Below are 26,338 nucleotides of genomic sequence, written 5' to 3'. Positions count from 1 at the left end.
AAACCTCGCGAGATCTGGGCCTGACGTCACCCCTAGTGACCGCCCGGCGTCCCTCCCTAGCAACGGGGCGAGGCGGGCTGCAAGGACGGTCGGCGACAATCGGCGGGTTGTCGCGGGATGGCGGGGATGGCGCTGTGCGAGCCCCGTCAGCTCTACAACATCCTCAACCAGCACCGGCGGCTCCCCCGGCTGGCGGAGCCCGGCTACCTGTGCCTGCTGGGTGAGCCGGCGGCGGGCGGCCTGCGGCCCGGTTCGGCCTGCGGCCGGGCACCATGCGCCGGCCCGGGCGGGCTTCTGAGGAAACGGGGCTTGTGGGCTCCGCCGTACACGTTCCTTCTTGTAATTAGTGGGGCCTTGCCGTTGGGGTGTTTCTGCCGTCCCCTTTCAGGTGCCGTGACCCGGTACTGCTCCAGCTTTCATCACGTCCCGCTCTTCCTGCTCTGATCCGTCCCAGGGATACACACCCTGCTGCCCTCGGAGGTTTTAGAGGCGGACAAGATTTCTTGACTGTTGCACAAAGATGGCCGATATTCACTGGCATCTTGCATAGTGGCAATACATCAGAAAAAGGGTGCCAGATATTGCGATATTGTTAAATCTTTCGGCGAGGGAGTCGGCCAGTTTGGGAGTGGGGTTGGGGTCTCTCCGGTGCCCCTCTTTCCACCTCCGGGGCAGCACAGAGGCAGAGGTGCTGGATGCCGGGAGGTCAGAGCAGGCCCCGCGAGTGGGGCCAGGCTGGGCCGGAGGGCAGAGCAGAACGGAGCACGGGGCTGGCGCTCTGAGCGCTGCGGTACCACGCCTGGGTCAGTACCAAAGCTGCTGGCATCACTCGGCGTCACACACAGACCTACATCAGCCCTGGGGTTCGTTATATTCACATCAGAAAGTCTCAGTTGCTGAGAAACTGAATCTCTTTCTCTGGTTGATGTCAGTGCCTGAATTCCCACTGACTGAATTACAAACAGGATTCTAAAGCATCAAATAAGCCAATTGCTCTGTCTCGGTTGGTTTTTTTTTTCAGATGCCCGTACCCAGCGTGAATATGATGAAAGCCATATTATTACAGCACGCAGGATTCAACAGGTGAGGGGGGATTACCGTTTGCGTGAACCATCCCTGGATATAGCAATTAGCAGTAAGACAAAATTGGCTTAAAACCCAAGGGAATTGTCCCAGCCTCTCCCCTGCCTGTTCCAGCCATGTTCCATTTCTGCCGCTGGGGGGATGTATTCTGTCACAAAGCAAAGGTGCCTTCAGTAGCCCACAGGATTGGCACACAGGAGCTGTACATCAGGAAAAAATTGCACAAGAACTAACATATTGTAGACTTGTCTCACAAAGGACAGCGTTGGCATCTTTACTACTGCGGCTGATGAAGCAGTCCGGCGTAGTTTGCATCATTTCTGAATTCTAACTGGGTCTTTCAGAGTCAAGTACAGACATAGCCCCAAACCCATCCTGTAGCTGTAGAGTAGTAACTTGCAAGATGTCAGCAGCGTTGATGCCACAAGAAAAGTGTGGAGCTGTGCTCCTGATAGAATTCCTCTGTGATTTTGGTAGAGTCCTACGGGGGAGTATCTGGTACCGGATTCCGAGGAGCTGGGGTCTGTCAGATTCTGCGTGGTGTATGACTGCGAGACCAGCTCTTTGGATTGCTGTGACTATGAGGAAGAGGAGAAAGAAAAAGGTACCTGTGACCCATCTCAGTCAAGACCTCACTGCAGGACAGATATTCTTCCCATTCCTCATTTAATTTTATGAGCTTATTGGAAGAGATGCAAATTTACCCAGTTTTATTTGGAAAACTAACATCTGTGCTATGCCTCTGTTTTTTCACTGTGTTCTATATGTTCTTAGGCTTCAAAAATCCAGGTTTTATTTCAAAGCTTCCTGGCAGGCCTTGTTCCCTCTCCATGGACTGATACTTCTGAAGTTCCTTGTCACATGGATTCTTTTTTTTTTTCACATTTCACTGAGATTGGGCTTGTGCCACGATTGCCTTTTAGGGAGCAGTGCTTCTTCAGAGCCTGAAAACACTGACTCAAGTTCCGTATGTTCACAGAGTGAGTACTTCCTTCTTTGAGGTTTCTAAAAGGCTTTCACATTATCATATTTAAAAAGACTTAGCTTTAATGGGGGTGATGATTTGATGGAGTTCACCAAGAAATGTAAAGAGCTGGAAACTTTTCCATGTAATTGTTCAGTCTCCCTTGAACCATGGAAATGTTTAGCTTTCACGCATCCTTTGGCAAGTTCTGCCATACGCAGAACCACTTCTGTATGCTTGTTTGGCTCCTATCAGCTTTATAAAGGCTACTATAGTTTTAGCAAAGATTTACATTATTTTTTAAAGAAAAAAATCTGTGCGTGTAAGGGGAATGAATAAAGCAAGCATGTTCATAAATGCTCGGTGGTGAGATATTAGCAAGGGAAGGTGTGAAGAATCAGAAGCAGGTTTCTATTGTGCTGATCTGTTTCTAATGCAGACATAGCTGAGGCAAGCGGGATGGATCCCTTGGGAGAAGGATCCCTTGGGGACCAGCCATCTCACATACTTTGCTTCACTGAGGGAAGTGTTTAAAACACTTGTGAAGAATTTATTCAAGATACTTCCCGCTTTGCCTAAAGCAGACTAAAGAAAAGGGTCTCCATAAAACTAAGGTTATTAGATTTAAATTAATAATACTTCCCTATTATGGGAACTTATTGCAAGCATTTCCCAAAGAATAATGGGGAGAGAAAAAAAAAACTTTATCTAGACTTACAAAAGAAACCAGGAGAGGAATAAAAGATCAAGACAAGAGGTGAAAAGCAACATGCCTTGTTACTGACCTGCAGCAACAGTTACAGAATAAGTCTAGCTTTTAACGAGGCTTTCTGCAGACCATTAGATGAAATGAAAAGGAGTTTGCTGTCGGTGTCAGTGCGACAGATTTAACCCCCAGTGCTGACGGAGGCACTCTAAACCTGCCCTGGCAAATAGCTTTTTGATCTCATTAGATGCTGAGGAAGGAACTGCTGTCCGATATGCCAGAAGCTTAGAGCAGTTCACCCGCTATCCCGTGCTCGTCCTGAAGGGAGGATACAAGCGTTTTTCAGCTTGCTATCATTTTCTGAGGACTCAGAAGATATTATGGATGCCTCAGGTGAGATGACAGTAATTTGCATTCATATTCAGCTGATGACGGCTAATGAATTCAAGTTAAATGGTGTTGTAAACCTGACATCAGAGTAATTTCAAAGGAATTAAATGTAATTTGAGTTACTGTGCTTGCCCTGAGTTTCACCACTAATTCTTTTACAGCCACACTTTGCCTTTTTTATGCTTCTTCTATTGCGTGAAAGAAAGCTCATGAAAACAAACGGGGAAGGTTTCTCTGATAACCCCGAAACTGGCCTACAGCAGAGTACAGATAACTAAACAAACAGTACCAAATGATGAAAAGAAGCAGGTTCCTCTCTGACATGTGGCATTCCGGGATGTTACACAGTAAATGTTTTCAGACAGAAGTACGATTCCTATCAAGCACTGTGTTTCATGTCTATAAAGCTTTTCGTCAGGAAGGATCACAAAGTGCTGCTGCATTGTATCAACAGACCCAGAAAGAAAACAGCCATCCACTGGAACACTGGTATCCTAATTGTTTGGTTTCACCTACAAACATTGATCTGTTTATCTTATGAGAAAGAATTACCCTTTTTTCACATCTAGGACAGGGCAGATTTAGAGGTCACTGGACAGCAGAGAGCATCTCATTGCAACATGTCTTTTATTTCCATTGTTCCTGTTCACTTCTGGTTCACATGAAATAGCCCGTGGCACGGTGCTAACCTGTGGGATGCTACAGCGCAGGAGAGAAAATCAATTAACTTTGTGCTTCTTTGTGAAGGGTAGCAAACTGCTGAACTTCCCCATCGGAGTCAACTGGACACAGAGAACCTCCTTGCCTCTCAGTTTAAGCTGCTGTTCTCTGTTGCTTTAAATTGTTAGGCTGCTGCTTTGTCCTGCTGTAGCGTTAGCCGAGTATCGGTGAGGGATGTGGAGGCGCGGTTGGCTATTTGTGTGGTTTTGTTCTCAGCCTTCACGCTGCAGACGCCGGAAGCAGCTGCGGACTCGTGTTGTGCCGCTACGTGGCACCTGCAGCACTGCAGCTGGCAGATGATTTCATTTAGCCTTGCAAACAGTAACCGGGGAAAACATCCAATCAATCTATAAGAGATTCTGCAGTCCCTCCAGACAATGTAAAGAATATATGGTGCCTCCTATTTAGTTAGGATTTGATTCAAGTGACAGTGACAGCAATGCTGTTAGTTATTCTCACTAAATCTAGCAAAGACTTCAATATATAGAAAGTCCAGGTGATTAAAAGTATCATTACGCTAGAATGTGTCATGGGCTGTTGACTCAATGTGTGTTCAATTCTTCACGTGACTTCTGTTTAAGAACTTGCCAAGCTAATAGGAGCAAATACACTCTCTAAACCGAGCCTATGGTTTCTCTCTGGCAGGAACTAGACAACTTCCAGCCATACCCTGTAGAAATATTGCCTGCAAAGTTATATATGGGCAATTTCAAGCAGGCCTGTGACCAACAAATTCAGAAAGATCTGAAGATTAAAGCACAAGTCAACATCTCTGAACAGCCTGCCACACTGTAAGTCAAATAGCTCAAGGTGTACCCTCACCAGTGTCTGTGCCTGTGAAAGAAGGGAGGTGGCACGGTGCCAGAGCCCATTCGCAGAGGAGTCAGTGCCTGTGAACTCCCAAGGAAACCTGTGGTTGGAGGAAAACTCTGCAGATTCCAGTGCTATTTCATGCTCATTTTTCTGATCTCTACTCCAGAGTTAGCACAGCAGCAATGCAGTCCTGCAGCCTTCTACCATGACACGGGTGGATTGGGTGAGAGGGGGAGTGGGCAGCCCTTGGCATTTCGAGTCTATCACATACCACCATCCTTTGGGAAGAACCTACATCTCTGAATAGCTTTCAGAGCAAAATCTTACAAACACATCAGTGTAAAAGCTAAATCACCGATGTTTCATATTGTTGGTCTTCCTTCTTTACCTACATCTGTCCGTGACCATTGTGCTCAGTCTGCAGGCCACGCTGGAAGTGCCATTTCATACAATAAAAAATCCAGTGGCATTTCTCAAGGTGGTGACAAAAACAAAGTAACAAATCCAGTTACCTACCCCAGTGCACGTGTGCCAGCAGACATTTCTCATGCCTTTGGCTCCAGAGGAAAATATTCAAAGGTCTCTGCACCATGGGTAATCTTCCCATGCACTCTGCATGACGTGCTTTCACATTTCAGAAATTCCTTACCAACATTTTGCTCCATTAGTTCTCTGAGTTGAGTTCTCTGAGCTTGTGGAAGGAGGAGGACGCTGTCAGAGAAAACCACATGAAGTGAATTGGGGGGCTACGTGAACAAAACTGCCAACGGGCACGCTGTGGAGGCACTCTTGCTTTCAGTTCATCTGTTTTCATTTAGCTCTCAGACAAAGGAAGCTGTAGGTTAAGTTGAGACATCAGTGCTGATACCATGTGGAATAGAAAATCAGTAATTAAACTGGCTCTGTATTACAAGCACCTCGGTGTCTTACCATAACAAATCCCTTATCATAATGTTAAGGATGACGATGATGAAAAACTCGCACATGTAACAGCAAACAAAATTATCAGCTTGCCTCCAACAAACACATTTTTTCAAAGCTGCTTCTCTGGTCCATGTCACACTGTGTGCTCTTTTTCCAGGTTTGCAGAAGGCGGCAAATATCTCCATATATCCGTTCCAGATGCGCTCGAAGCAGATCTTTTTTCTACCTTTGCCACCATTTGTCATTTCATAGGTGAGTTGTTCCTGATGTGGAATTCCTGAGGCCTTGCTCACTCTAGGATATGGGATGGGAGTGACTGCAATTCACTTGAACAGGAAGCTCAGACTGGAGGGTCGTAATCTTTCAAGATCAGTATACTCCCAAGCAAGCCCACACCCTCATGGATACCAGAGCTGCCTTGCTAACCATCCTGATGGACAGAGAGGAGATTTTACAGGGCATCTGACTCTGATGTTCCTACTCACTCTAAAGAATACCTCACTCTCTGATAATCGTGAGCTTTCCACCCGATCTGAAAAGGCTTTGCTGCAGGGTATCCACCAGGGCTTCATAGGATTCCCTCCTATTCCTTTGTTCTTAAATACAGCCCTTTGATTCTTACCAGGCCAAATCTTCAACCACCAGAGCTTTATTTGACAAGAGCGTGACACATGTTGGAGAACGTACCACACGATGCTGCTAATCTTTCTGATTTGCAGTGCAGACCCACTGTAAGGCCTAGGAAGACTTTCAGACTGGACGGCATAAACCTGCCTTTAGCTGATTACATCAGAGAGGGCAAGGAAAAGCATGCTGTCCAGCTCAGTGCCTGCAGCAGCACAGCAGACATAGCTCCTGCAGCTCCGTCCTGTGATGGCATCCAACCGTGTCATTGTCTTTTATCACACTCACGAAATGACACCTGCCACAGACCAAGGCCCTGCTGAGCCAGGTGTTGTACAGACCCAGAAGCAAAAGACCACCCTGTCCCTACAGACTTTAGAATCCAAGTACAAAATAAGAAATGACAACTGGACACAAAGAAACGATATTTGAGGATATTATTTTGTAGTCCTGAACTGGATGTCATGATTTGCATGCATTGAAACCCAAGTGTCGGCATCCACTTACTTGCCTTTCATTTTGTGCCAGGTCTTTTGCCAGTAGTATTTCAGAAGAAAGTTTCTTTCTCACATCAGTTTGTGGAAGTTTCCAAAACAGACTGTAAGAGCTTATTAGCTGGCGCTCTTGTGGAATGGTGTACTGTTTACTTGACAGTCTAGAGTAGCTTACTTAAACTGGAACGGTTATGGGTGAACACTAGACTGAAGCTCTCCGCATACTTTGAGAGGAGCGTGAGTGTCCTCTTGCCAGGTGTATGTTGGAGTGAGGCCACTTCTACTCAGGTCTCAGAACAGAACTGGTATCTCATGATAGAAATAAGTCAGAAAACTCCGGTTTAAAGCTTGGAGAAAAAACCACAAAACCCCACAACCTCTCGACAGCAGTAAAAGAAGAGGCTTTGCCCTATGAATTCTAGAGTTCTGTTGCTGATATTCCAAAAACATGTCATGCTGTCTGCTCTGGAGAGTTATTAATAAAATCTAGAACCTTTCAGGCACAGATAGCAGAGTTGATGTGGTTAGGAGCAAGTGACAGTATCGTCTTAAAGCCAAGTGGGCTTAGCTTTTGTAGAAAATGAGTTTGCTGATCTTAGCAATTTTCACTGCAAAGTGTCCATCATAAAAACATCATAAAACCAGCGCCCTGGCTGGCATGTACGTGCTTCCTGCTGGTGATCCCCATGGAGGGGTAAGGGATTGGAAGTAGAAGGCCCTCCAGTTTGAGAGCTGATTCCTCCAGCTTCAGTGGAGAACCGTTAGGCTCGCATTCGTCAGAAATTTCAAAACCTTTAAACCTTTCCAGGAAGAGTTTGAGCAGCTGATGTGATGCTGACCACAGCTGGTCATGGTAGGCCACGTCGGTTATCTGCTGGAAAGGCGACACTGATCTCTAATGAAGCATTGACTGGTCGCTGTCATTTGGTTCTGGTCTTCAAAGCCACATTTTAATTCGGCAGATTTTTAAGAAAGGCAAATGCTTGCAGAAACGGGAGCTGGCAGTGCCCATCTGCTGCTGTCGGGGTTCATGAGGGTTCCTGTCGCTCGGGCTGCTAGCCTGTCAGCTGTCACTGCAGTAGAGCTTGGCTGTACAGTCGGAAGCTTGATTTCCCAGATCACTAATTTGTGATTGGCATTTCTTTACTCAGATGCTCAGCTGGATCGTGGAGCGGTGCTGGTGTTCTCCAGCCTGGGGATAAGCCGGAGCAGCACAGTAACCATGGCCTATCTTATGCATTCCTGCCAGTTTTCCCTGAAGGTACATCACTGTCATATTTCCCACAGATACTGGCTGGGTCTGCAGTTTGTTTCTGTATCTGAAGCCTCATTACTGTAGTAATGAGAAAGACATTATCTGTGCTTTCATGCAGACTATCCACCCGATAATGTAACAGATTCTATTAGAGCAGATTGTATCTTCTTTATACCATTACGGAGGTGGCTTAGGTGTGATTTTGGATCTGTGAGTCCTTACCCTGGCACCTGTGATATTCTTGCATTTCCCTACTTAACTACGGGGCTATAAAAATAAAGCTGCACTTACAGAACTTTGTATTTCTGCTTTCTTCGATCTGAGAAAGAGAGCATCTGGAAACTACTGGAGTTAATCCTGTCTCTTAATACCATGGGGTTACAGGGAAATTCAGAACCCAGTGCTTGCAGGGCTCTGGTTTACCACTGGGCTCAGCAGCACTGGCTTCTTCCAAAATCCCATTTTATTTCTCCAGAAACAATCCTCTCCCACAGGTAGTACCATCGAGAAATCTGGAATGGGACAATACTAGCCCAGGAGGGATGTACAGGTTAAATGGCCAGTACGCTCTGTTCCATACCTCTGAATAACGTAAGAAAAATAATGAATGGCGGCTGAGAATGCCCCGGCTGTGCAATAGCCTCTCCCCAGGTGCCAGGCCCTTCTCCCTTTGCCTGCAGCGCGGGGGCATCGTGCTGCTGTAGGCACCATCTGATGGTGCCTGCTTGGCACGGAGCAGGCTCATTCCCATGGGAACTGACAGGCGTCTCCTGCAAAATCTTGTCCTTGTTTGGAAAGTGTTTCCTCCTTTGGGAGCTTGAAAGGATTGATCCAAGCTTCACTGAAGCTGGGCCTGTATCTAATCATTTCATTGATTTTGTGCAAACATTTGCAACGTAAGAGGAAATCTCTTACCATCGCTGTGTGCCAACGGGTCGTTTCAGGTTGAGCGTGCCAACAGGGCTGCAGACGCTATTCTGCCTCTGCTGCTAACGCTGGGTGTGATTGCTCCTGCACACTGATAACCATTCCCTTGCGCGCTAGATTACTGGAGGCGCTTGCAACGGCAGTGCAAAAGTCAAAGGCTGATCCTTGCAATTTCCCTCAGTTGGTATCAACAGGTTGATCTCAGCATTCTACTAAGTACCAAAAAAAAAGAAGAAAAGGTTGACGCAGCAGTGGCGTGCTGCGGCTGGGCTGGGTGCTGCTTGCCCGCTGTTGGCTGAGAAAAGCTTTCCTGGGGGATTACCCTGGCAGACAAGTTTGTTTCTTGCAGACAAAAGCAGTGCAACAGATACCCATGTGATCCTTCACCCAATCTAGGCAAAGATCTTTGAAAGCTTCGAAAGACATGGGTATTGCAAAAGAAAGGCAGATTTGGGACGTGCGGCCTCTTATTCTATTAGTAATCGATATGTGAGTAGATCTATTGAGTTCGGGGAACTACAGACATGCACACCATGGGCCCAGAGGAGTAAATATTGGAAGATCAGCCTCGGAGCCTGTAGAATCACTGAGATTAGGAAAACAAACCAATGCAGCACTATCTTCTAACCTTTGGTCTCATTACGCTTAAGCAATCCTCCGAGCGCGGGGTCAGTCTATTTTAAAAGCGGGAAGATGAGCACTGCTGGGTAAACCCAAGGGTGCAGCTGGAGTAAAGCGGCATGATGCCGGTGGATCTGCCCTGTGTGTAGCAGCATTCCTAGCTGATTACACGGAACTAGCAAAGAATTAAGATGGCTGTAATTAATGCAGTGGGATAACTGGAGCTTCATAGCTGCTCTGCCACAACAGGTCACGCCAATCCAGAAACATGATAACCTTTGTTGCTCACCTGTGAATAGCTGATACTTCACTGCTTCGCTTATCATCCATGGAAGAAACAGCATTTTAGGGTAGAAAATCCAGGACTGCATTGCTCCATCGGTGTAAAATAACACGAGATACCTGCCAGGTAGTGAAAGCAGCCTGAGCTGTCCTCATAGCCAGGAGAGAAGAGTAGGAAGGTGACGGGCTTCTCTGAAGTTCACATCTTCATCCAGTCTGTCCCTGCTTTGGTAGCCAAAGTCTTAACTGCAGGCTCTTGCTGTCCAACACAGGGAGTAAATACAAAGCTGTGTCGTTCACAAGTGTAGCCGCTTCGTGTAAATACCCGAGATTCACTTTCCGTTCAAATTCCTAACACTCCTTTGCTTTCCTTCTGTTTACAGAGAGCTTGGGACTATGTTCTGAAATGCAAAATGAACATGAGACCCCACCGGGGCTTTGTGAAACAGCTCTCAGACTGGGAGACCCAAATCTATGGGACCACGATCACAGACGTCTCTGAACCAAATTACTGACAGGGAGCAAAGAGAACACGCAGTGGGGAAAGGCGCTTCCCTGTCCGTACCACCCTGTCGGTAGAAAGGTACTTGAGCTCTGTTTGAAAAAAAGATCTTAACGTAATGGAAAGGCTTTCCTCTTTAGCTCCGTGTTATCTGGGGTCAAGTTTTGGAGCCATTGGGGGAACTCACCTGTGCTGTAGAAGGTGGCGGTTTGGGAAAAGCAAGTCCTACAGGCTGTGGCCCGTTACCCACCGCTCATCTCTTTTGTAAGCGAAGGGGATTATAACCACGCTATCAGGCATGCTCGTTGCCCCGGGCATGGGGATGTCACTGGGGTTAGCTCTGAAAAGGTTCCTCGATCCATAGCCTGGGATGGTAAATTTAGAGTTTGACTGCACCCACCCCCAGCCCGGAGAGAATTTCCCCGTTTCAGAAGTTCCTCCGCTCTGCGTGTGCCTCCTCAGCTCCCCGCAGACACAGGGAGCTCCCGCAGACTCGCCGGCTGGCTGGACTAGCAAGCCCACGCTCCCCACTTGCCGCCTTCTGATACGGCCACCTAACCTCGCGGCACGGCTGCTGACCGAGCCACCGACCCCCGTACGCGAAACCTGAACTCAGCACCATCCTCAATCTTACAGCACTGTGAGCTCTTCGCATCGACGTCACAAAATAAAACGTTACAGAGAAGGCTGCTGGGCTCTCCCTGCGCTCTGCGCTAAGGATTTACCGGGGTTTTTCGCTTTCGCTCACCCCGCGGGGTTCGTACCCCGAACGCCCGCGCTCAGGGGGCAGCGAGGCAGCCGCCGCCGCTCTGTCGGTGCGTTCGCACCAAGAACCGCCTGAGCCGACAGCGGGGCGGCCCCTGGCCTCCAGAGCGCCCTGGGAAAGGCCCCTGGTTTTATTTTTCGTCCCTCCGTATTCCAGGCTGCAATTTACAAGGAAAAACAGGATACCCTGGCCACGCCCCCGTCCGGGCCACGCCCCCGTCCGGGCCACGCCCCCGTCCGGGCCACGCCCCCCGATGGGCGTGCCCGGAAGCGGGGCGGAGGCGGCGGCCGCCCAGCGCAGCCCAGCGCCGCGGGCCGGGGCCGTTCGCCCGCCGCCATCGCCGCCATGGCCTGCGGGGCCTCGGCCGCCGAGTGCCTGCGGGAGTGGGAGGAGCTGCAGGACGGCTACCAGCACATCCAGGTACCGCCGCCGGCTCCGGGACGCCCTCTCCCTCCCCCGGCTGGAGGCCGGCCGCTGCCCCCGGGAGAGCCCGGCCCGGGGACGGGGACGGGTCCGCGGTTGCATCGGGGCTCGCCTCGCCCCCGAAGCGCCGCGGGGATCGCTGACCCCTGCCGGGGCACCCGGGGTCACTGCCAGCGGGGGCGGAGGCGAGGGGTGCCCGGCAGCATCCCCAGCGGGGGCGGCCGGGGTCTCCCCGCTTGGAGCCCGGTCGCTTTTCCCCGCCGGCCCCAGCCCTCGGTCACGGCCCGCAGCGGAGCCCTTGTGCTCCGGGGCGAGGGGCTTCCCGGCCGGGCAGGGGTGCCAGCCTGCGCCCGGGCACCGCCAAGGGACGCGGGGCTTTGGGGAGAGCGGGGGCCTTCCCGGGCTGGTCCCTCCCGTTACCCGGCCTGCGATGGACGTGGCGCGGAGATGTGACAGCTCCAGGATTTTGAAGGCTGGGAGCGGCGCTGCCTGGCATGGCACGGCCGGGAGCGAGGGGCGCAGATGCTATTTCACACCTCGTCCCGCGGGCCTGCCTCCCTCAGCCCCGGGCACCCTCCCTCCGGTGCCCTGGCACCCAGCGGGGCTGGCCAGGGACTCTGTGCCGGGAAGGTGACTGCTGTCGGAGACATTTGCACCTGCTTTGTGTAATCCCCAGGGCGCTCGCTGCCGGGGAAGGAGCGGGCAGGGTTCAGCTCAGACAGGGGTCACCCAAGGAAGAGGTTGGCTAACCGTCTTCGGCTGCGGTTCAGATCAATCGGCTGCATCTGCACCAGTTCCCTTTCCCCCTCCTTCCCCCCCGGGAGCGGGGCGAAGCGGATGTTGTTGCGGACACGCCACAGCTGTGCCCAGATCTGGGGCAAGGGAGGCTTTGAGAAACCTCCTCTTGCTCCATAAGGGTTGCGTGGGTGTCCTGGGTCACTCGCTTTGAACCCTGCCTGCAGCCGCACGCTGCCGGCCCTTTCCTTTGGAAACCTTCTCCTGGGCTGGCTCCGGCGCCAGGCTGTGTCCGAGCGTGGTGCTCGGATGGCGTACAGAGCTGGCACCGCTAAAGGAGCTGTCCCAAAAGCCGCTTGCTCTCAGTTAACTCCAGAGCAAGAGGAGGAGGTGACTCCAGACGGGAGCAGGAAAGGTTGATGGTCGAGCAGGGAACGTCCCGTGAGAGATCGGGGCCATAAATCACGGCTCGGGGAGCCGGGGCTATCTGGGATCCATTCCCACCCGGAGGGAGAAGGAGTTGTTTCCATCCTCTGTGTCTCAGTTTCACCTTTCTCCTTTGGGAACAGCTTTGAGATCAGCTGATAAAGTGCTCGATAAGAGCTACAGAGGCTAAAACATGTGCGTGTCGAGGTCTAGTCCAAGGGTTGTTGCGAGCAGCATTCAGTTCCCTGGTGGAGGTGGCATTCAGGCTGCCCGTGCCCAAGGTGAGGCTGTTTTCCAGCTGACCTGGACAAGGAGGAGCATTGATCCAGCACGCTCTCTCCTTTCCTTTCTAAATATAGCGGAAGAATGGCATCTAGCCTTACCCAGGTGCGGTTGGGTTACCGCCGCACAAGGAGCTGGGCAGCTGGCCGCAGCCCTGCTGCAAGTCCGCCCCCTTTGTCCGGCTCATTGACGGGCTCCTTCCAGCTTCCCTGGGGGGTGCTCGGGATGGAGCCCCAGGGCCACGAGTCGGGGCAGCGGCAGGCGCAGCACGAACCTCCAGAGCCACTTGTCCCGTCCCAGCAGTCAAAGCCCCCGCTCCCGGGCGGCTGTGGCCCTCAGTGGCAGCCCTGGCCCCAGCAGTGTTTTTTCCCCCCTGAGTCTTTCCTATCCCCTGTGCCGCAGTCAGTGGTTTCCCAACTCCAGGAGCATCCCCAGAGCAAGACCGTGTTGCTGGCTGGACTTTCCCAGGGGGCCGGACACAAGCCGTGTGCGAGGGCAGGACCAGGCTGTGCCATGGGGACGTGCCTGCACCTGTAGACAACTTCCTTGGGATTGGGGATGGATGTCCCCAGCGGCTGCTTCTGCCCCCACGGAAGCAGGGACGGCTGCAGGCTGTCCCCAAACTCGCCTGGCCTCCTGCAACCACCTCTTGCCTTACCCAGCCCGCTGTGCAGGTGAAGTTAGAGACAATTTTTAACATCTGCATCAACAGATGCCCCCACAGGAGACCCAAGGACAGGGACGGCTGGGCAGGCAGCTGTAATGCATGCCGGTCTCTCCTTTCCAGGATAATCACAAGCTGTACAAGCAGAAACTTGAGGAGCTAACCAAGCTCCAGGACGGGATCTCCAGCTCCATCGCACGGCAGAAGAAGCGGCTGAAGGAGCTGTCGTTGTCCCTCAAAAAGTAAGTTGGTGTCCTGCAATGGGGTGGGATGGGAGGGGAGAGCAGCAAGGACGGGGCTGTTGAACTCATCTCCCGGCTCTTCCTCAGCTTCCCTTTCCTCTGCCCCGATTTGAGCCTTGTTTGCAGTTCAGAGCTTGCCAGGGCTTTGCAGGTAACTTGAACTTGCCCCCATCCCGTACAAAGCTCTCTCCATCCTTCCTTGAGGAGAAGACCTGGCTGGCCTCACCTCGCTCTCGTTCCCGCTTCCTTTTCTTGAGCAACATCCCAGCCTGACAGAGGAGCTCACCCTGCAGATGGAGTCGTGGACGTGCCGCCGGTCCCTCTTCCCTGTCCTTGGGGTGTCCTTGTCTGAGACAGTCCTGTACCAAGCGGCAGCATGTGCTGCCTGTGTTACGGAGGCTGGCCTGATGCCACCGCCTGTGTTTCCTCCCCAGATGCAAAGCCCACATGAGTCCCGAACAGGAGGGGTCCATCCAGGAGACCCAGAGCCTAATAAAAGAGAGGCAGAATGTTTTCTTTGAAATGGAGGCCTATCTGCCAAAGAAGAACGGGTAAGAGGCGCCTCGTCTCTGGGTGAAACACCAGGTCCTCCCTCTGCCTCTGTAACGCTGCGAGGCACGGACCTGCTGTCACCCTGCTCCCGCCGGTGTCACAGCCGCACTGCCCCGCTCGGGCTCCCCGCAGGACGCCGTGGCAGGAGCCAGGCTGAGCCTCGGCAGCGCTGCCCTCGTCCCCCTTGCTCTTCTGCCTGCTCGTGGCCTTCACCTGCCCTTGAACGGCGGCCGTGTGGGGGGGGGAGCCCCGACAAACACCCCGGTGCCTGCAGGAGGTGGGGTGTGTGCTGGGCCGCCTGTCCCCCTGCCCTTGGGAGGAGATGCCAGAGCGTTTGTGCCAGTCACGCCGCCTGGCAGCTCCAAGTGGAAAACAGCTGGGGGCTCGTTCCCGGCCCTGCCGCCTCGGCGGTGGCACGAGAGGGGACGGCTCTGCCTCGCCTCCGCAGCAGCGCTGCCAGCTCCCGGGCAGGCGCCCGTCCTAACGCCTCTGTTCTCTCCCCAGGTTGTACCTGAGTCTGGTGCTCGGGAACGTGAACGTCACGCTGCTCAGCAAGCAGGCCAAGTACGGCCCTCCCGTCCCTGCTGGCGTGTGCTTTGCCTGGCTTGGGATCCCCTGGTCACCAGGAAACAACAACAACTCCCGGGCTGAGCTGCCGCACGTGCAAACACGTGGCTGGCTTGGCCCGCCTGGTGCAGATTCCCTCCCCAGGCTGTCCCCTGCTTCCTTTCCCAGTCAGCTGAGTCCTTGACTCCTTCTTACGCTCCTGTCACCGGGCTGGGACGGACCGTTAGCTCTGACAAGCTAAACAGGATCCTCCACCAAAGCTGTGTCCGGGTTTCCCCTGTGTTAGGGATTTCCAGCCACTGGCGAGCCCCCTCCTCTTCCCTTGGGAAACACCAATGGCCAGTTTTGGCCTACAAGAGCCCCCCACAGGCTGGGACACGGACGCCAGAGGTGCCCAGCCAGCAGCCTGTGTCCTCTTCCCTCAGTTCCCCAGGCCTCCCCTTGAAGAGCTGGGCAGATGCCAACCTGCCCAGCGCCCCAGAGCTCCCCGGGCCACCCACCAGCTCGGCATGGTTGGGGGGTGACTTGAAGCTGTCTCACCTGTGTGAAAGCAGCCCAATGTCCTCTCCTCTCAGAAATACCCAGGGGATGAGCTTTTCCTGAGCATGTCCCACAGGTTCCCAACAGAGCATCGCTTTTGTCCAGCCAGGAGGGGTGGGAGGACAGAGGCTTCCAGCAGCCACCTTGCTCCAAGCCTGTCCTCGTGCTTCCCTGCAGGTTCGCGTATAAAGATGAGTACGAGAAGTTCAAGCTCTACCTCACCATCATCTTGCTCATTGTGTCCTTCTCCTGTCGGTTCCTCCTCAACTCCAGGTGAGTCTGGCTTGGATGCCGGGCAGAGATCTCCTCCCAGGGCCCCTGTGTCCTCCTCGCCCATCCTGAAAGGTCCAGAGCTGAACAGGAGATCCTGACAAAGGATCTGGCCACTGCCTTGGAGGTGGGGTGGCTTTTGGGGCTGCTGCAGTCTTGCTGTGGCCGTGTCGGGTGGTGGAGAAGCAGGTCTCCCTGCCTGTGGGGTGGGTGGGCATCCTGCAGCAATGGCTGTCTTGGTGCCTGTGTCCCCAACGCGCGGGCAGGGGCTCTGCTGTCACCTTTACATCCTGCTTCGTTTCCCACCAGGGTGACAGATGCTGTCTTTAACTTCCTCCTGGTGTGGTACTACTGCACCCTCACCATCCGGGAGAGCATCTTGATCAACAATGGATCCAAGTGAGTCCCCTGGGCTCAGGGAGGGGGGCGTGCAGCGGGCTGGTCCTTCTCTGCAAGGCTGGGGAGTTGGGAACCATTGCGTAGCTCCGTGTTTCCCAAGGGAGCAGCTCCCTCCTACTCAGGGTGTGTAGCAAACCCTGGTGATGAGCTGTAGGAGCGGGCGGGAGGGACTCCTCCTGCAGAGGCGGCGCGGGGGGGGGGGTGGGTGCCGCCTGGGCCGGAGGCGCTGGGTCCTGCTGACGGCCTTTCGTAACCAGTCCCCCTCCTCAGCTCGCCCTGGGAGCTGGAGGGCGGCTGGCGTGGGGCTGCCGCTGCTCTCCCGCTGCGCGTTTGCGTCTTGATTCACGCTCAAGACCTGACGCCCCTTCTCTGTCTCTGCCTTCCAGAATCAAAGGCTGGTGGGTTTTCCATCACTACATCTCCACCTTCCTCTCAGGTGTCATGCTGACATGGTAAGTCTGCGTCCCCCGTTCTCTTGGCTGTAGAGACCCCATCCTGCGGCCAGCTCGGATTAAGGGGCCTTCGCTCCCCTGATCCACAGCCGTAGTCCTGCTCGGTGGATGTTGCAGTCTAACAGTCAACTCCACACGTTCCTCGCGGGCAGCGCGGGTAGGGTCCCTGGGCTGGGGAACACGGTCCCCTGCATGGCAGTTCTTGTGGAAGGGCTATCTCAAACCCCTCTTTTGGTGGGAGAGAGCCGTTACCCCGGCTGCGTGGCAGGCAGGGCTGGCTGCGTCCCCTCTCAGCCCCACGTCCTGCAGCCAGCGTCGTTTCTCTGCAGGCCAGACGGGCTCATGTACCAGATGTTCAGGAACCAGTTCCTCTCCTTCTCCATGTACCAGAGTAAGTGCTGCCGCGTGTGCTGGGACGGGGGCTGGCACCGCCGCTGGCCTCAGGTGCCGAGCGTGCCTGCCCAGCTCTGCAACACGCGGAGACCCGGCTGTAGCTGCTCACAGCTCTTGGCTCACCTGGGTTTTCCCTCGGCCTCTTTCCACCCCGCTGGCGCTGGGACGGTCTCTGTGCGCAGCATCATCCCGGAGCCGGGCCGATGTGGGGCTGGGGGACGATGCCTGGGCACCTGCTGACGGGAGCCGCGCTCTCCTTGCAGGCTTTGTGCAGTTCCTCCAGTACTACTATCAGAGCGGGTGCTTGTACCGGCTGCGAGCGCTGGGCGAGAGGCACAACATGGATCTGACTGTGGGTAAGCTGGGATCTTCCCTTGCCGACTGTCCCAGTCCAACTGGACCTGCCATTGCTGCAGGGCCCGTGGCTGCTAGCAGCCTCCCTCCCAGCACCAGCCTGGTGCTCAGCTAACTGGGAGCTGTGGTTTCTGTTAAAGGCAACGGTGACAGTTATTTTTGTTTTGAGGTTAGTTTGACTGCGGTTTATGTGGCAGAAGTGGTAAAAGCTACAAATAAAGCCAAAGCTCCGAAAGCAGCATCTCCCATGAGGCGGCAGCATCCCGTAGGCTGGATGCCCCCCTCCTCCTGCTCTCCTGGGGCCGCCGGCCCATGGCTGGCTCCCTTGGGATGCAAAGTAGCCATGGATGTGGCTCCTGGCACCCAGCCTTCCCCCAAGAAGCTGCTTGACAGACAGAGAACCTCCTCTTCGACACCCCAGTGTCACCTCCCCGGCCCCTGTGACACTGAGTGCTGGGGCTGAGGGGCAGCAGCTGCGGGCGCGGGCAGCTCTATGAGAGCAGCTCCCTCCAGAGTGGCCCACGTTAGCCTAGGGCTAGGAATCCCTGCCGCAGTTCTCCCAGTGAGTACAAGAGCCCGCAGCGAGGCTGCGTTAGCCCGGCAGGACCCTCTCAGCCAGGCACGGGGTGGCCACTAAACCTCCCTGCCTGTGACCTCAGGAGCTGGGCTCCATCCAGTCCCCCAGCCAGCACGTCCTCAGGTCCCCATGCAAACCTTCATCCTTTGCAGAGGGCTTCCAGTCCTGGATGTGGAGAGGCCTCACGTTCCTGCTTCCCTTCCTCTTCTTTGGGCAGGTGAGTGTGCACCGATCCTTGCGGGGACCTGCAAGAGGCCAGAGCCTCAGGTGGGAGCGGATCGTGCCGTATTCCCGGCTGCGCTTGGCAGCCTGGACATCACGCGGGGCCCCGCAGGCTGCTGCAGCCGTGCGATACGGATGCCAGGGGCAGGGAAATGCTTTCAACAAATGCTGAGCCTTTTCCTCCAAAGCACCCACCACCTCCACGACTCTGCTAGTGAGATGGGGAGGACCTGGGGTAGTTCTGCCAAGTGCTCGAGTGATGTACAAGACACAGCAGAGGGGCCGGCTGCCAGAACCCTTCCAAAACCCTTCTCGGCTTCAGCTTTGAGCTGCTGCTGCTGAAGGGCCACTTCTTCCTCGGTCAGATCATTTAGGCCGATGGCCAAAAGCAGTAGGCTGCTCTGAGGCTTCCTCCTGGCCATTGGGCTCCAAAAGGTGGCAAGAAAGGGGGAGATGTCCCAACTGGGGTCCTCTGGGGAGGAGTCCCCTGGCCCCGAGCCTGGATGGGGTTTCACTGCGCGCTGGGGGAGGCTGGCCTCACGCGGGGTCTGTGCCCAGAGGAAGCAGCTGGATGAAGCTCTGGAAGCAGGAATTTCCCCTAAATCTCCTCTCTCCTGCAGTTCTGGCAGCTCTACAACGCTGTCACCCTCTTCCGCATGATCCAGCACCCGGAATGCAAAGAGTGGCAGGTAAGGGGGCTCCCAGGCAGCTGCCCCGGGGAGGGGGATGCCCCAGGCAGGTCCCTCCTGCTGACTCGTGCCTCTGCGGCTCCCGCAGGTCCTCATGTGCGGCCTCCCCTCCTTCATCCTCTTCCTGGGGAACTTCTTCACCACCCTCCGTGTCGTCCACCAGAAGTTTCAGAACAAGAACAAAGACACAAAGCGGAATTGAAGGGGGCGCAGCATGGGGGCCAGGACTGTTTCTCCCCACCGGCTCCATCTCCCATCTCCTCGATGCCATCCAGACTCTGGCGTCTCACCGTTCCTTGGAAGCCTGGGGGTGGGACAGAGCTTGGGGCCTGCTCGCAAATAGACCGCATGTTCACTGCGGTGCTGGATCCGTGCCCGAGTCACTCACCTGGAGTCGGGAGCACCCTGTTAACTCCTATCCCGTCGGCCTTCCTCCTCCAGGAGAGCAGGGTGCCTGGGACAGCTGCTCCCCTTCCCTCTGCCCTGAAGACATTTACTGGGATGGGTCTCTGGGGTCCAGCCCCGCTCTGCTAGCGCTCCCCACCCCACGGCGGGCAGGGGGCAGCCCGGGGCGCCCGGCTTGCATCAACTCCCTTGGGACAAGGCAGGGTGCGGGGCTGACGGCCGCCTCTTGCACAGCTCCTGGGGTGGGCAAGGCTCTCCCCCTTTTCCCTCCCCAGCCCTGCAGCCAGGGCAGCCCCTGCGTGTTGAAGGCAGAGGTAAGGAGGCCCTCGCATCTCACAGGCTGCAAGCAATCGCTTCCCCGGCAGCCCTTTTTACTTTCAAGGGCAGCTGGAGGCCGTGTTGTACCCTGGTTCCTCCTTTACCTTCAAGCCGCAGGGCAGGGGGGCTGAGGTGGAGGAGCTGTGGCACCGGAGGGGCGAGAGCACCACGAGCGTGAAGCAAGCTTCACGCTGGAGCTGCGCAGACAGCACCCTGGCCTCGCGTCTCTGCGGGGTGCACATGTGAAAATAAAGGGAAGGTGCTGCCTCGGGTCGCCGGGGTGGTCTCGGAGCAGCTTGCGTGCTCTGCAGTTTTGGCTCATCTGGCAGTGGGCCCCTGACACAACGTGCTGGGGGAGGGAAGAAAAGCCATCTCCAAGTGCCCCCACGGCAGCCCGGGGTGCAGGGTGCGGTGGGGACGGGAGGGCAGCGCTGCGAGCTCCCTCCCCTGCACCCCCTGGCCTGCGCAGCCCCGGGCCACAGGCTGTGGCCAGAGCTTTGGCCACCCAAGGAGCCAAGCAGAGCCCAGCAGGACTTCAGTGTCGCTGCAGGCTGGGGGAAGAGAAGCCCCGTGCTTCCACCGGGAACCCCTGAAGTGTTGGGAAGCAAACAGCACGTCCGGCACAGCGGTGCCTCAGTCCACAGCCGTCCGCCCCCCGCTGCCATCCTCAGCGCCCTGCCAGGGCTCAGCACCCCAGGGAAGGGGCTGCCCCCAGCTCAGCCTAAACCCAGAGTTGCTGCCTGTTCCCCAGGTTTCCTCCTGGTTAGCAGCCATTGCTCCTCCTGCCCCCCTCTTCCCTCTGGTTGAGCAGAGAGAGGGCAGGAAGCAAACTACAGAAACAGTATTTTTATTCCAAGGGCAAATGTATTTAAATAATTTACAGTCATTGGACAGCCTGAAAGGTTTTTTTTTTTTCTTTTCCATGATTAAATCACAAAGATGTTAAAATAAAAACAGTATTTAAAAAAATGACCGTACACAGCATGAGGGAGGGGCTGGGCACAGGGGAGGTGCTGGCTGCAGGACCCCAGGGAGTGAGCAGGGCCCCTGCGGACTGAGACCCCCCCCCAGGAGCAGGTCTCTTCCAGAGGGGAGAGGAGCCATCCCCTCCCCGCTGCGTGCTGGAGCGAAGGTGGCAGCAGGGGAAAGGAGCGGGGTGCCTGTGGGGTCCTGGTGGCACGGGGCAGCTCTGTGCCCGGAGCCGGCTGCCAGCCCCACATCCTAGAGATGGCCAAACAGGGCGGGAGGGAGGCGAGGACAGGTCGCTGCCCCACGCCGTGCCCTCACGCCAAACGCGGCTGCCAGCACCTCCACCCCTCTGCCGTCCGCAGGCCAGGGTGGCCTCCAGCCCCAGGGGATAAGGCAACACCTCATGTTCAGGGAGGGACCCCAGAGCTCCCCCGGCACCGTCCGTCCCTCCTGCCCCACATCAGCTGTGTCCCTGACCTCAAGGCAAACGCTGGTGCCATGAGGTGCTCCCTGGGGTGCCGGGGGCACTGCGGCTCCTGGACAACAGCCTGAGCTACCCCCCTCCCCCTCTCAACCCCTTCCACCCCCCAGGGTATACAACCTGCCCCGGGGGGCCGCTGTGGCCCAGGAGGGGTTGGGAGTGACGCCGGGGTAGCTGTGGGCTGGGTAGGACGCCGTCACCCACAGCAGCAGTGGGCAAGCAGGCACTTTCCACCTCCCACGGGCCCACACCTAGGGACCCATTCTCTCCCCGGCCCCGCCAGCCCCGCTCTTAGCTCCAGACGTCCAAAGAGTACCGGCCCTTCGTCATCAGTTTCTTTACATAGTCCACGGCCTGGGGCTGGCTCATGTTCCCGAACTCGGCTATTATCTCGTAGAAGGTGTTCTGCACGTCGCGGGCCATGTTGCGAGCATCACTGGAAACAAGGGGACCGTGAGCGAGGCAGTAACGCATCAGAGCCACAGAGCCCTGGTCGCCTCTCAACACCCGAACGCGGACGGTTCGCTCACCCCAGCCCATCTGCCCGGCCGCTTGCCCTCCCCCGGAACAAGGACTGCGTAACCCTCCCAGGGCTTGCAAGGCACGAGTGGGTAAACTGAGTCACACTCGCTTTCCTGAGAATAAGAATGTTTTCCCGAAGTCCCTTCCCTGCCACTGAACCTACCCGCACACGTAGATATGAGCGTTTCCCTCATTAACCAGCTTCCAGACGTTTTCCTTGTTCTTCTTCAGTAAGTGCTGAACATAAACCTGGCGGGAAACAAGGTGGGAGTGAGGTGAGAGGAGCAGAGCCCCCATGCCACAGGCCACGGCGAGCGAGGGGAAGCCAAGCCCGGGCCTGTGGCTCCACAAGACAGTGGAGGTGCTGGGTGCTCCTATGACCGCCATGGGCCTTCCCTAGCAGCGAGGCTTCTGGCTGGGGGTCCCCAGCCCTCTGGGCCCCTTCTTCCCCCGCTGCCACGGCTGGGAGCGATGGTGGGCAGCACGAGCAAGTGGCTGAGGGACTGGAGCGGTACCTTCTCAGCCTGGTCCCTGGAGAAGGCGACGTTGAGCTGGGTGAGGACTCCCTCCTGATGGAAGCGGGCCAGCTCCTCGCGGTACAGGTAGTCCTCACGCTCACGGCGGCAGCCGTAGTAAAGCACCGTCTCGCCCACCTCTTTGCCTGCAGTCACACAGCACCCATTAGCTGGCCCCCTGCAGCCCCCAACCCTGTCCTCCCCACCTCCCCTTGTCCTGCCAACCTGGGGGAGGCAGAGCCATGCGACTGCTTCTGTTTATGAGGGGAAGCTCGAGACTGATTCCCAGAAGTACCCATATGCTTTAGAAATGAGTCTAAGTGACTTGACTGTGGTTATTCGGAGACGTGGTGGCAGGGGTCAGAGAACTGGCTCAGGTCCATCTGCTCCCCAAACACCCTCTGTGGCCAAGAGGAGGACAAAGCATCCTCCTGCTGGGCAAACACACCTAGCTGCTGTTCACCCTGCTCCACGGCCTTTTTGCCAGAGCCATCAGCGACGTGAGCAGCACAAGCTGCACCTTGGAGGCACCAACTGGCCCCACAGAGCACCATTCTGCAGCAGCTCCAGTCCCCAGGGAAGTTTCTGGGCACTCACCTTGCTGCTTCAGCCAGGCCCGCTCCTGAATGAAGCCGATGAAGGGGGCTATGCCAGTTCCCGGTCCGATCATGATGACGGGCGTGCTGGGTTTGAAGGGCAGGCGAAACTGTGACTTCCTGACATACATGGGCACCAGGGAGTTGCTCCTGTTCTCGTCGGGCACCTTGTTCTTGAGCCAGTTGGTGGCCACCCCTTTGTTCAGGCGTCCCGTCTTGGTTTCGTACTCCACTGTCACAGCACAGATGTGGATGGCGTTGGGGTGAACCTGCAGGGAAGGGATGTCAGCACCAGGCAGAGAGGGAGCCCCAGCAACCCCACAGCTCAGTCCCTTATGCTCAGGGATGGGGAGAAGTTTAACCTAATGTTAACATTGGGACAGCTGTTTCTCCCCTGGCAGATCAAACCTCCCAGTATGCCCCACATGGGGCTTCTGTCTTGCACCCAACTTGTCACAGGACCACTGAGCTTCCCTCACTATTGCCAACAACCTTTCAGGCACAAAGCAGAGTGAATTTTGACCGACATCTAAAATGCCACCTTGCTTCCAAGCCCTGAAAGCAAAGCCTACGAGTGAAGAGGAGCAGGGAGGGTGGTGGTATCAGGGTGCAGCTGGCTCCAGTGTGGGACCCTCTGCAGACCCTGTGGAAGTTGGGATAACCCCCTCTTCTCATTGCATAGAGAGAACTAAAGCTGCCTCCCTCACAGAAAGTGTCGCCAGGGCAAGTTCCCCATGTCTGGTCCCCAGCCGAGAGGGGGACCGGGGCACTGTGGAGCTGCAGCCGAAGCGGTCTCAGCAGCCTCAGCCCCTGCTGGAAGCACGCTCACCTTGGAGGAGGAGGCAATGGAGTAGTAGCGGGCCTGCAGGCGGGGCAGGAGCTCACACAAGTGGTCGATGGGGGGACGCAGCGAGGGCATGTCCTGCAGGATGGCCAGGATGTTCCTCCGGGCCTCCACCACCCAGCTGAGGTAGAGAGCCTGCGGGCAAGGAGGGCACACGCATGATGACTTCCCTACGCAGCTGGCAAACACTCCCTCCGCTCTCTGCACGTGGTGCCCAACAGTCCTGGATCCCTTTTGGGTATCCCCCAGCACCCAGTTCAACCCAGCAGCTTTGCTGGGAAGGCCACAGCTCCCACCTTCCCCTCAGCAGCAGACGATGCCATTTTGCGGAGGCGTTCCTGCTCGCCGGCGTCCGTGGCGTACTGGGCCAGCTCATAGAGGACATTTGTGCGGGGCGGGTTGGTGATGTCCAGGTAGTACGTCAGGGCTGTACGGTAGGACGTGGGGCAGGGGAAGGGATGTTTCTTATTGGATTCCTCTGGAGAAGAGGGAGAGAGAAACAAAAAATTTAAAATCAGCAACCACATGCTGTTATGTTAGAGATTTCGTGCCAGCAGCTACATGCAGTGTATGAGAGCTGGAGACAGAGCAGGGGAACGGGCTTCAGGGAGGAGAGCAGCCCTAGGGCTGAATCAGCCTGTTGGCCAAAGCCCCGATCCCACACTGAAGCAGCTCCAGCACAGGGCAGCTCCCTCTCCAGGCAGCCACGTCTCCCAGTAGCCTGTTTTGTGTTTCATAGATGCTGCCTGACAGCTTATCAGAAGAAAAAAAAAAAAAATACCCAGTGCTCCCCAATGGGGCGCTCTGCCCCAAGATATCCATGCAGAGAGGCACCCAGCAAACTCCCAGACCGAGCAGGAGGGCTGTTCTCCACGGCTAATTTGGCCTCACGCACTTACACCTCCTTCAGATCTGGCCTCAAAAGTATCCTTAGCCTGCTTCAGCCATGGACAGCTGTGCTCAGAGCTGCTTTGGGACAGGTAAGAGCCAGCAGTCAAGGCTGGAGCCATTCGGTTCAGCAAATTAAAAGGTCCGTAAGGGACAGGAATGAGAGTGAGGCCAGACAATATGGGACACAGCACGGGGGCCACAAGCTCTGGTAGTGCATTAAAGCCACTTGCTCTCTTGAAACCGGGAGCTTCTGGGCCAGCACATCTGATGCCTCAGGTCAGGCTGTGCCGCTTCAGGAGCTGCCATCTCCCTCCTGCCAGAGACCAGCTCTGCTGGGAACGCTGCCCAAGAGCAGCTCTTTGTATCAGCACAAGTGCTCCCTCCTGGCAGTTCAATCCCCAAGCCTGTGCCTCCTCCAAGGACTGAATAACAGCATCTCAGACACTAAGGCCCCTGTTGAGCTCCGGGGCTGCTGTGCCAGAGGGATGCTCTGGCGGGCTGATGCTCTGTAATTAGGAGTGTGCTGTTACATAATTTGTTGTTGAACGGGCACACTTAAGTACGTTTCACAACTGACCCACTTCAGCTGGCTCTCAGCAAGCGGGCTCTGTGCCACTGCTAAAATGGCATGGCATTTGGAGCCGCCACGGGACATCTGTTTGCCTAGAGGTGCCCTACGGGACCTGAAGGTGATCTGGCCCCTGCTCTGGTGGGAAGGACAGAGGCCATAGCTGAAGGAGAACTGCTGATGCTCAGGGGTGATCCATGCTCACCATCCAAATTGTTTAGCGACATGATCGTGTCCAGATCCGTGCCCAGGATCTCGCCAATCTGGTTCACCAGAGAAGAGTCGTTGGCTGGGTACACTGCCACATGGTCCCCAGACTCATACCTGGCACAAGAGCAGGAGGAAAGCAGATGAAACACCAGCACCGCTTCTCATCCACTCCAAGCCTGAGCTGCTCGGCTAGAAGACAAGCAGGCTGGTGCAAGGGGCAGGAGGACAACACTGAGATCTGAGCTGCTACACAGTGCTGGCACAATCAGGGATCCCAAAGAGCCAGCAGTAATAGCAGAAAGGACCACTGTGGAATAATGGTTTTAAGAACCAGTTTTTCTTACAAAGGACCTCCAAGGTAACAGCAGTTTTGCCAGAGACTTCAACGAGGCCAGACTTCCAGCAAGGACAGGCCAACTCCCTGACAGGCAAGGAGCAAAGCTGCTCAAAATCTCAGCAGTATTTTGTTATGTTAGGTCACCTGGATTCAGGGCTTTCTCGTAAGGACACACAGAGGAATTTAAGCCAGCAAGTAGGTTTTTAAGAACAGGGCTTTATTCCCCCTATGTTTTTACACCTAAGCCAGGCAAACCCAGGCATGAGCCGTCCCCAGCTCTTCCCTCTCTCATAGCTCATCTGCCCCCTCATTTTTTGAATGACTCCTAGAGAACTCTTGCAGCTGGGATGGCTCAGGTGGGACAGGTATGTGCAGCCAGCTCTGGAGGGGCACAAGGCAGCCAGCTGGCATGGCCACGCACAGTGCAAGAGCGGGGACAAAGTCCTGACGTGGGGTACCTGATATGTGGTACAGAAGCCCAGAAGGGCAGTGTTAAGTAATTATGATCATGGTCCCCTTCTGAAGAGGCGATGAGGCCAGTGCCACATCCTTGTTCTTTGCTCGTGATGCAGACCGCTCCTGCCAAAACAGAGGAGCAGTCTCCCATGGGAAACTACCTGATTTTGGAATTGGAGATATCCAGCTCCAGGTGCATAAGGTGTCGCTCTCCACCCTCGTTCAGCTTGCGGTTCTCTGTAACCTGGGCCAGGAAGGGGTTCTTGGCATCAAACGGTCTGGAAGGAAAGACAAGGATCCTCTGAGTTACTCTCTTCACAGTACTTCTTGTATCCAGGTATATTCCCTCTGCTTCCAGAGCAGGATCC

At 55.4% G+C, this 26,338-nt stretch overlaps 3 protein-coding genes across 11 annotated transcripts in view; 2 read left to right on the top strand and 1 right to left on the bottom strand.

The window, feature by feature from the left end:
- The first annotated feature begins 40 nt into the window (after positions 1 to 40).
- Positions 41 to 11,221, top strand: STYXL1 (serine/threonine/tyrosine interacting like 1). The gene is given in 9 exon segments (XM_082328017.1): positions 41 to 220; positions 1,022 to 1,083; positions 1,561 to 1,692; positions 2,027 to 2,063; positions 3,001 to 3,146; positions 4,509 to 4,654; positions 5,758 to 5,852; positions 7,870 to 7,979; positions 10,187 to 11,221. Coding segments are annotated over 9 exon segments (963 nt in total). The 5' UTR covers positions 41 to 117; the 3' UTR covers positions 10,319 to 11,221.
- Positions 11,222 to 11,357: 136 nt separating this feature from the next.
- Positions 11,358 to 20,460, top strand: TMEM120A (transmembrane protein 120A). 3 transcript variants are annotated; one of them, XM_082328073.1, is made up of 12 exons: positions 11,358 to 11,491; positions 13,725 to 13,843; positions 14,278 to 14,394; positions 14,900 to 14,959; positions 15,680 to 15,775; positions 16,082 to 16,171; positions 16,558 to 16,623; positions 16,953 to 17,014; positions 17,280 to 17,372; positions 18,100 to 18,164; positions 18,790 to 18,858; positions 18,947 to 19,179. In XM_082328073.1, the coding sequence occupies exons 1-12, from the start codon at positions 11,417 to 11,419 to the stop codon at positions 19,058 to 19,060; spliced, it is 1,026 nt and encodes a 341-aa protein (XP_082184199.1). In that variant the 5' UTR covers positions 11,358 to 11,416; the 3' UTR covers positions 19,061 to 19,179. The 3 variants fall into 3 exon arrangements, with proteins under 3 accessions (XP_082184199.1, XP_082184197.1, XP_082184198.1); XM_082328071.1 differs by lacking the exon at positions 16,953 to 17,014 and having other exon boundaries at positions 18,947 to 20,460; XM_082328072.1 differs by lacking the exons at positions 18,100 to 18,164; positions 18,790 to 18,858; positions 18,947 to 19,179 and adding an exon at positions 18,165 to 18,782.
- A 92-nt stretch (positions 20,461 to 20,552) lies between these two features.
- The window catches only part of POR (cytochrome p450 oxidoreductase), a 31,136-nt gene continuing 25,350 nt past the window's right edge, over positions 20,553 to 26,338 (bottom strand). For 4 of the 7 annotated variants that reach the window (XM_082328066.1, XM_082328067.1, XM_082328065.1 and 1 more), the window contains 8 exons: positions 26,132 to 26,248; positions 25,173 to 25,291; positions 23,805 to 23,986; positions 23,494 to 23,643; positions 22,666 to 22,933; positions 22,069 to 22,214; positions 21,717 to 21,802; positions 20,555 to 21,467 (listed from right to left, as the gene is read on the bottom strand). In XM_082328066.1, the coding sequence (XP_082184192.1) occupies positions 21,323 to 21,467; positions 21,717 to 21,802; positions 22,069 to 22,214; positions 22,666 to 22,933; positions 23,494 to 23,643; positions 23,805 to 23,986; positions 25,173 to 25,291; positions 26,132 to 26,248 (1,213 nt within the window). In that variant the 3' untranslated portion in view covers positions 20,555 to 21,322. Of the gene's footprint in view, positions 21,468 to 21,716; positions 21,803 to 22,068; positions 22,215 to 22,665; positions 22,934 to 23,493; positions 23,644 to 23,804; positions 23,987 to 25,172; positions 25,292 to 26,131; positions 26,249 to 26,338 lie in introns of all 7 variants that reach the window. The other 3 variants (XM_082328069.1, XM_082328068.1, XM_082328064.1) reach the window with 1 other exon arrangement.

This window comes from Platalea leucorodia (assembly GCF_965183815.1).
Source record: "Platalea leucorodia genome assembly, chromosome: 16".
Lineage (NCBI taxonomy): Eukaryota > Metazoa > Chordata > Aves > Pelecaniformes > Threskiornithidae > Platalea > Platalea leucorodia.
This window is presented reverse-complemented; position numbering and strand designations above follow the sequence as displayed.

What these genes read in the sequence shown, in the direction of transcription:
- TMEM120A (XM_082328071.1), top strand. Translation starts at nt 11,417, where the DNA reads ATGGCCTGCGGGGCCTCGGCCGCCGAGTGCCTGCGGGAGTGGGAGGAG. An exon ending in CTGTCGTTGTCCCTCAAAAA is followed by an intron (nt 13,844 to 14,277) that starts GTAAGTTGGTGT and finishes TTTCCTCCCCAG; the next exon opens with ATGCAAAGCCCACATGAGTC. An exon ending in TATCTGCCAAAGAAGAACGG is followed by an intron (nt 14,395 to 14,899) that starts GTAAGAGGCGCC and finishes TTCTCTCCCCAG; the next exon opens with GTTGTACCTGAGTCTGGTGC.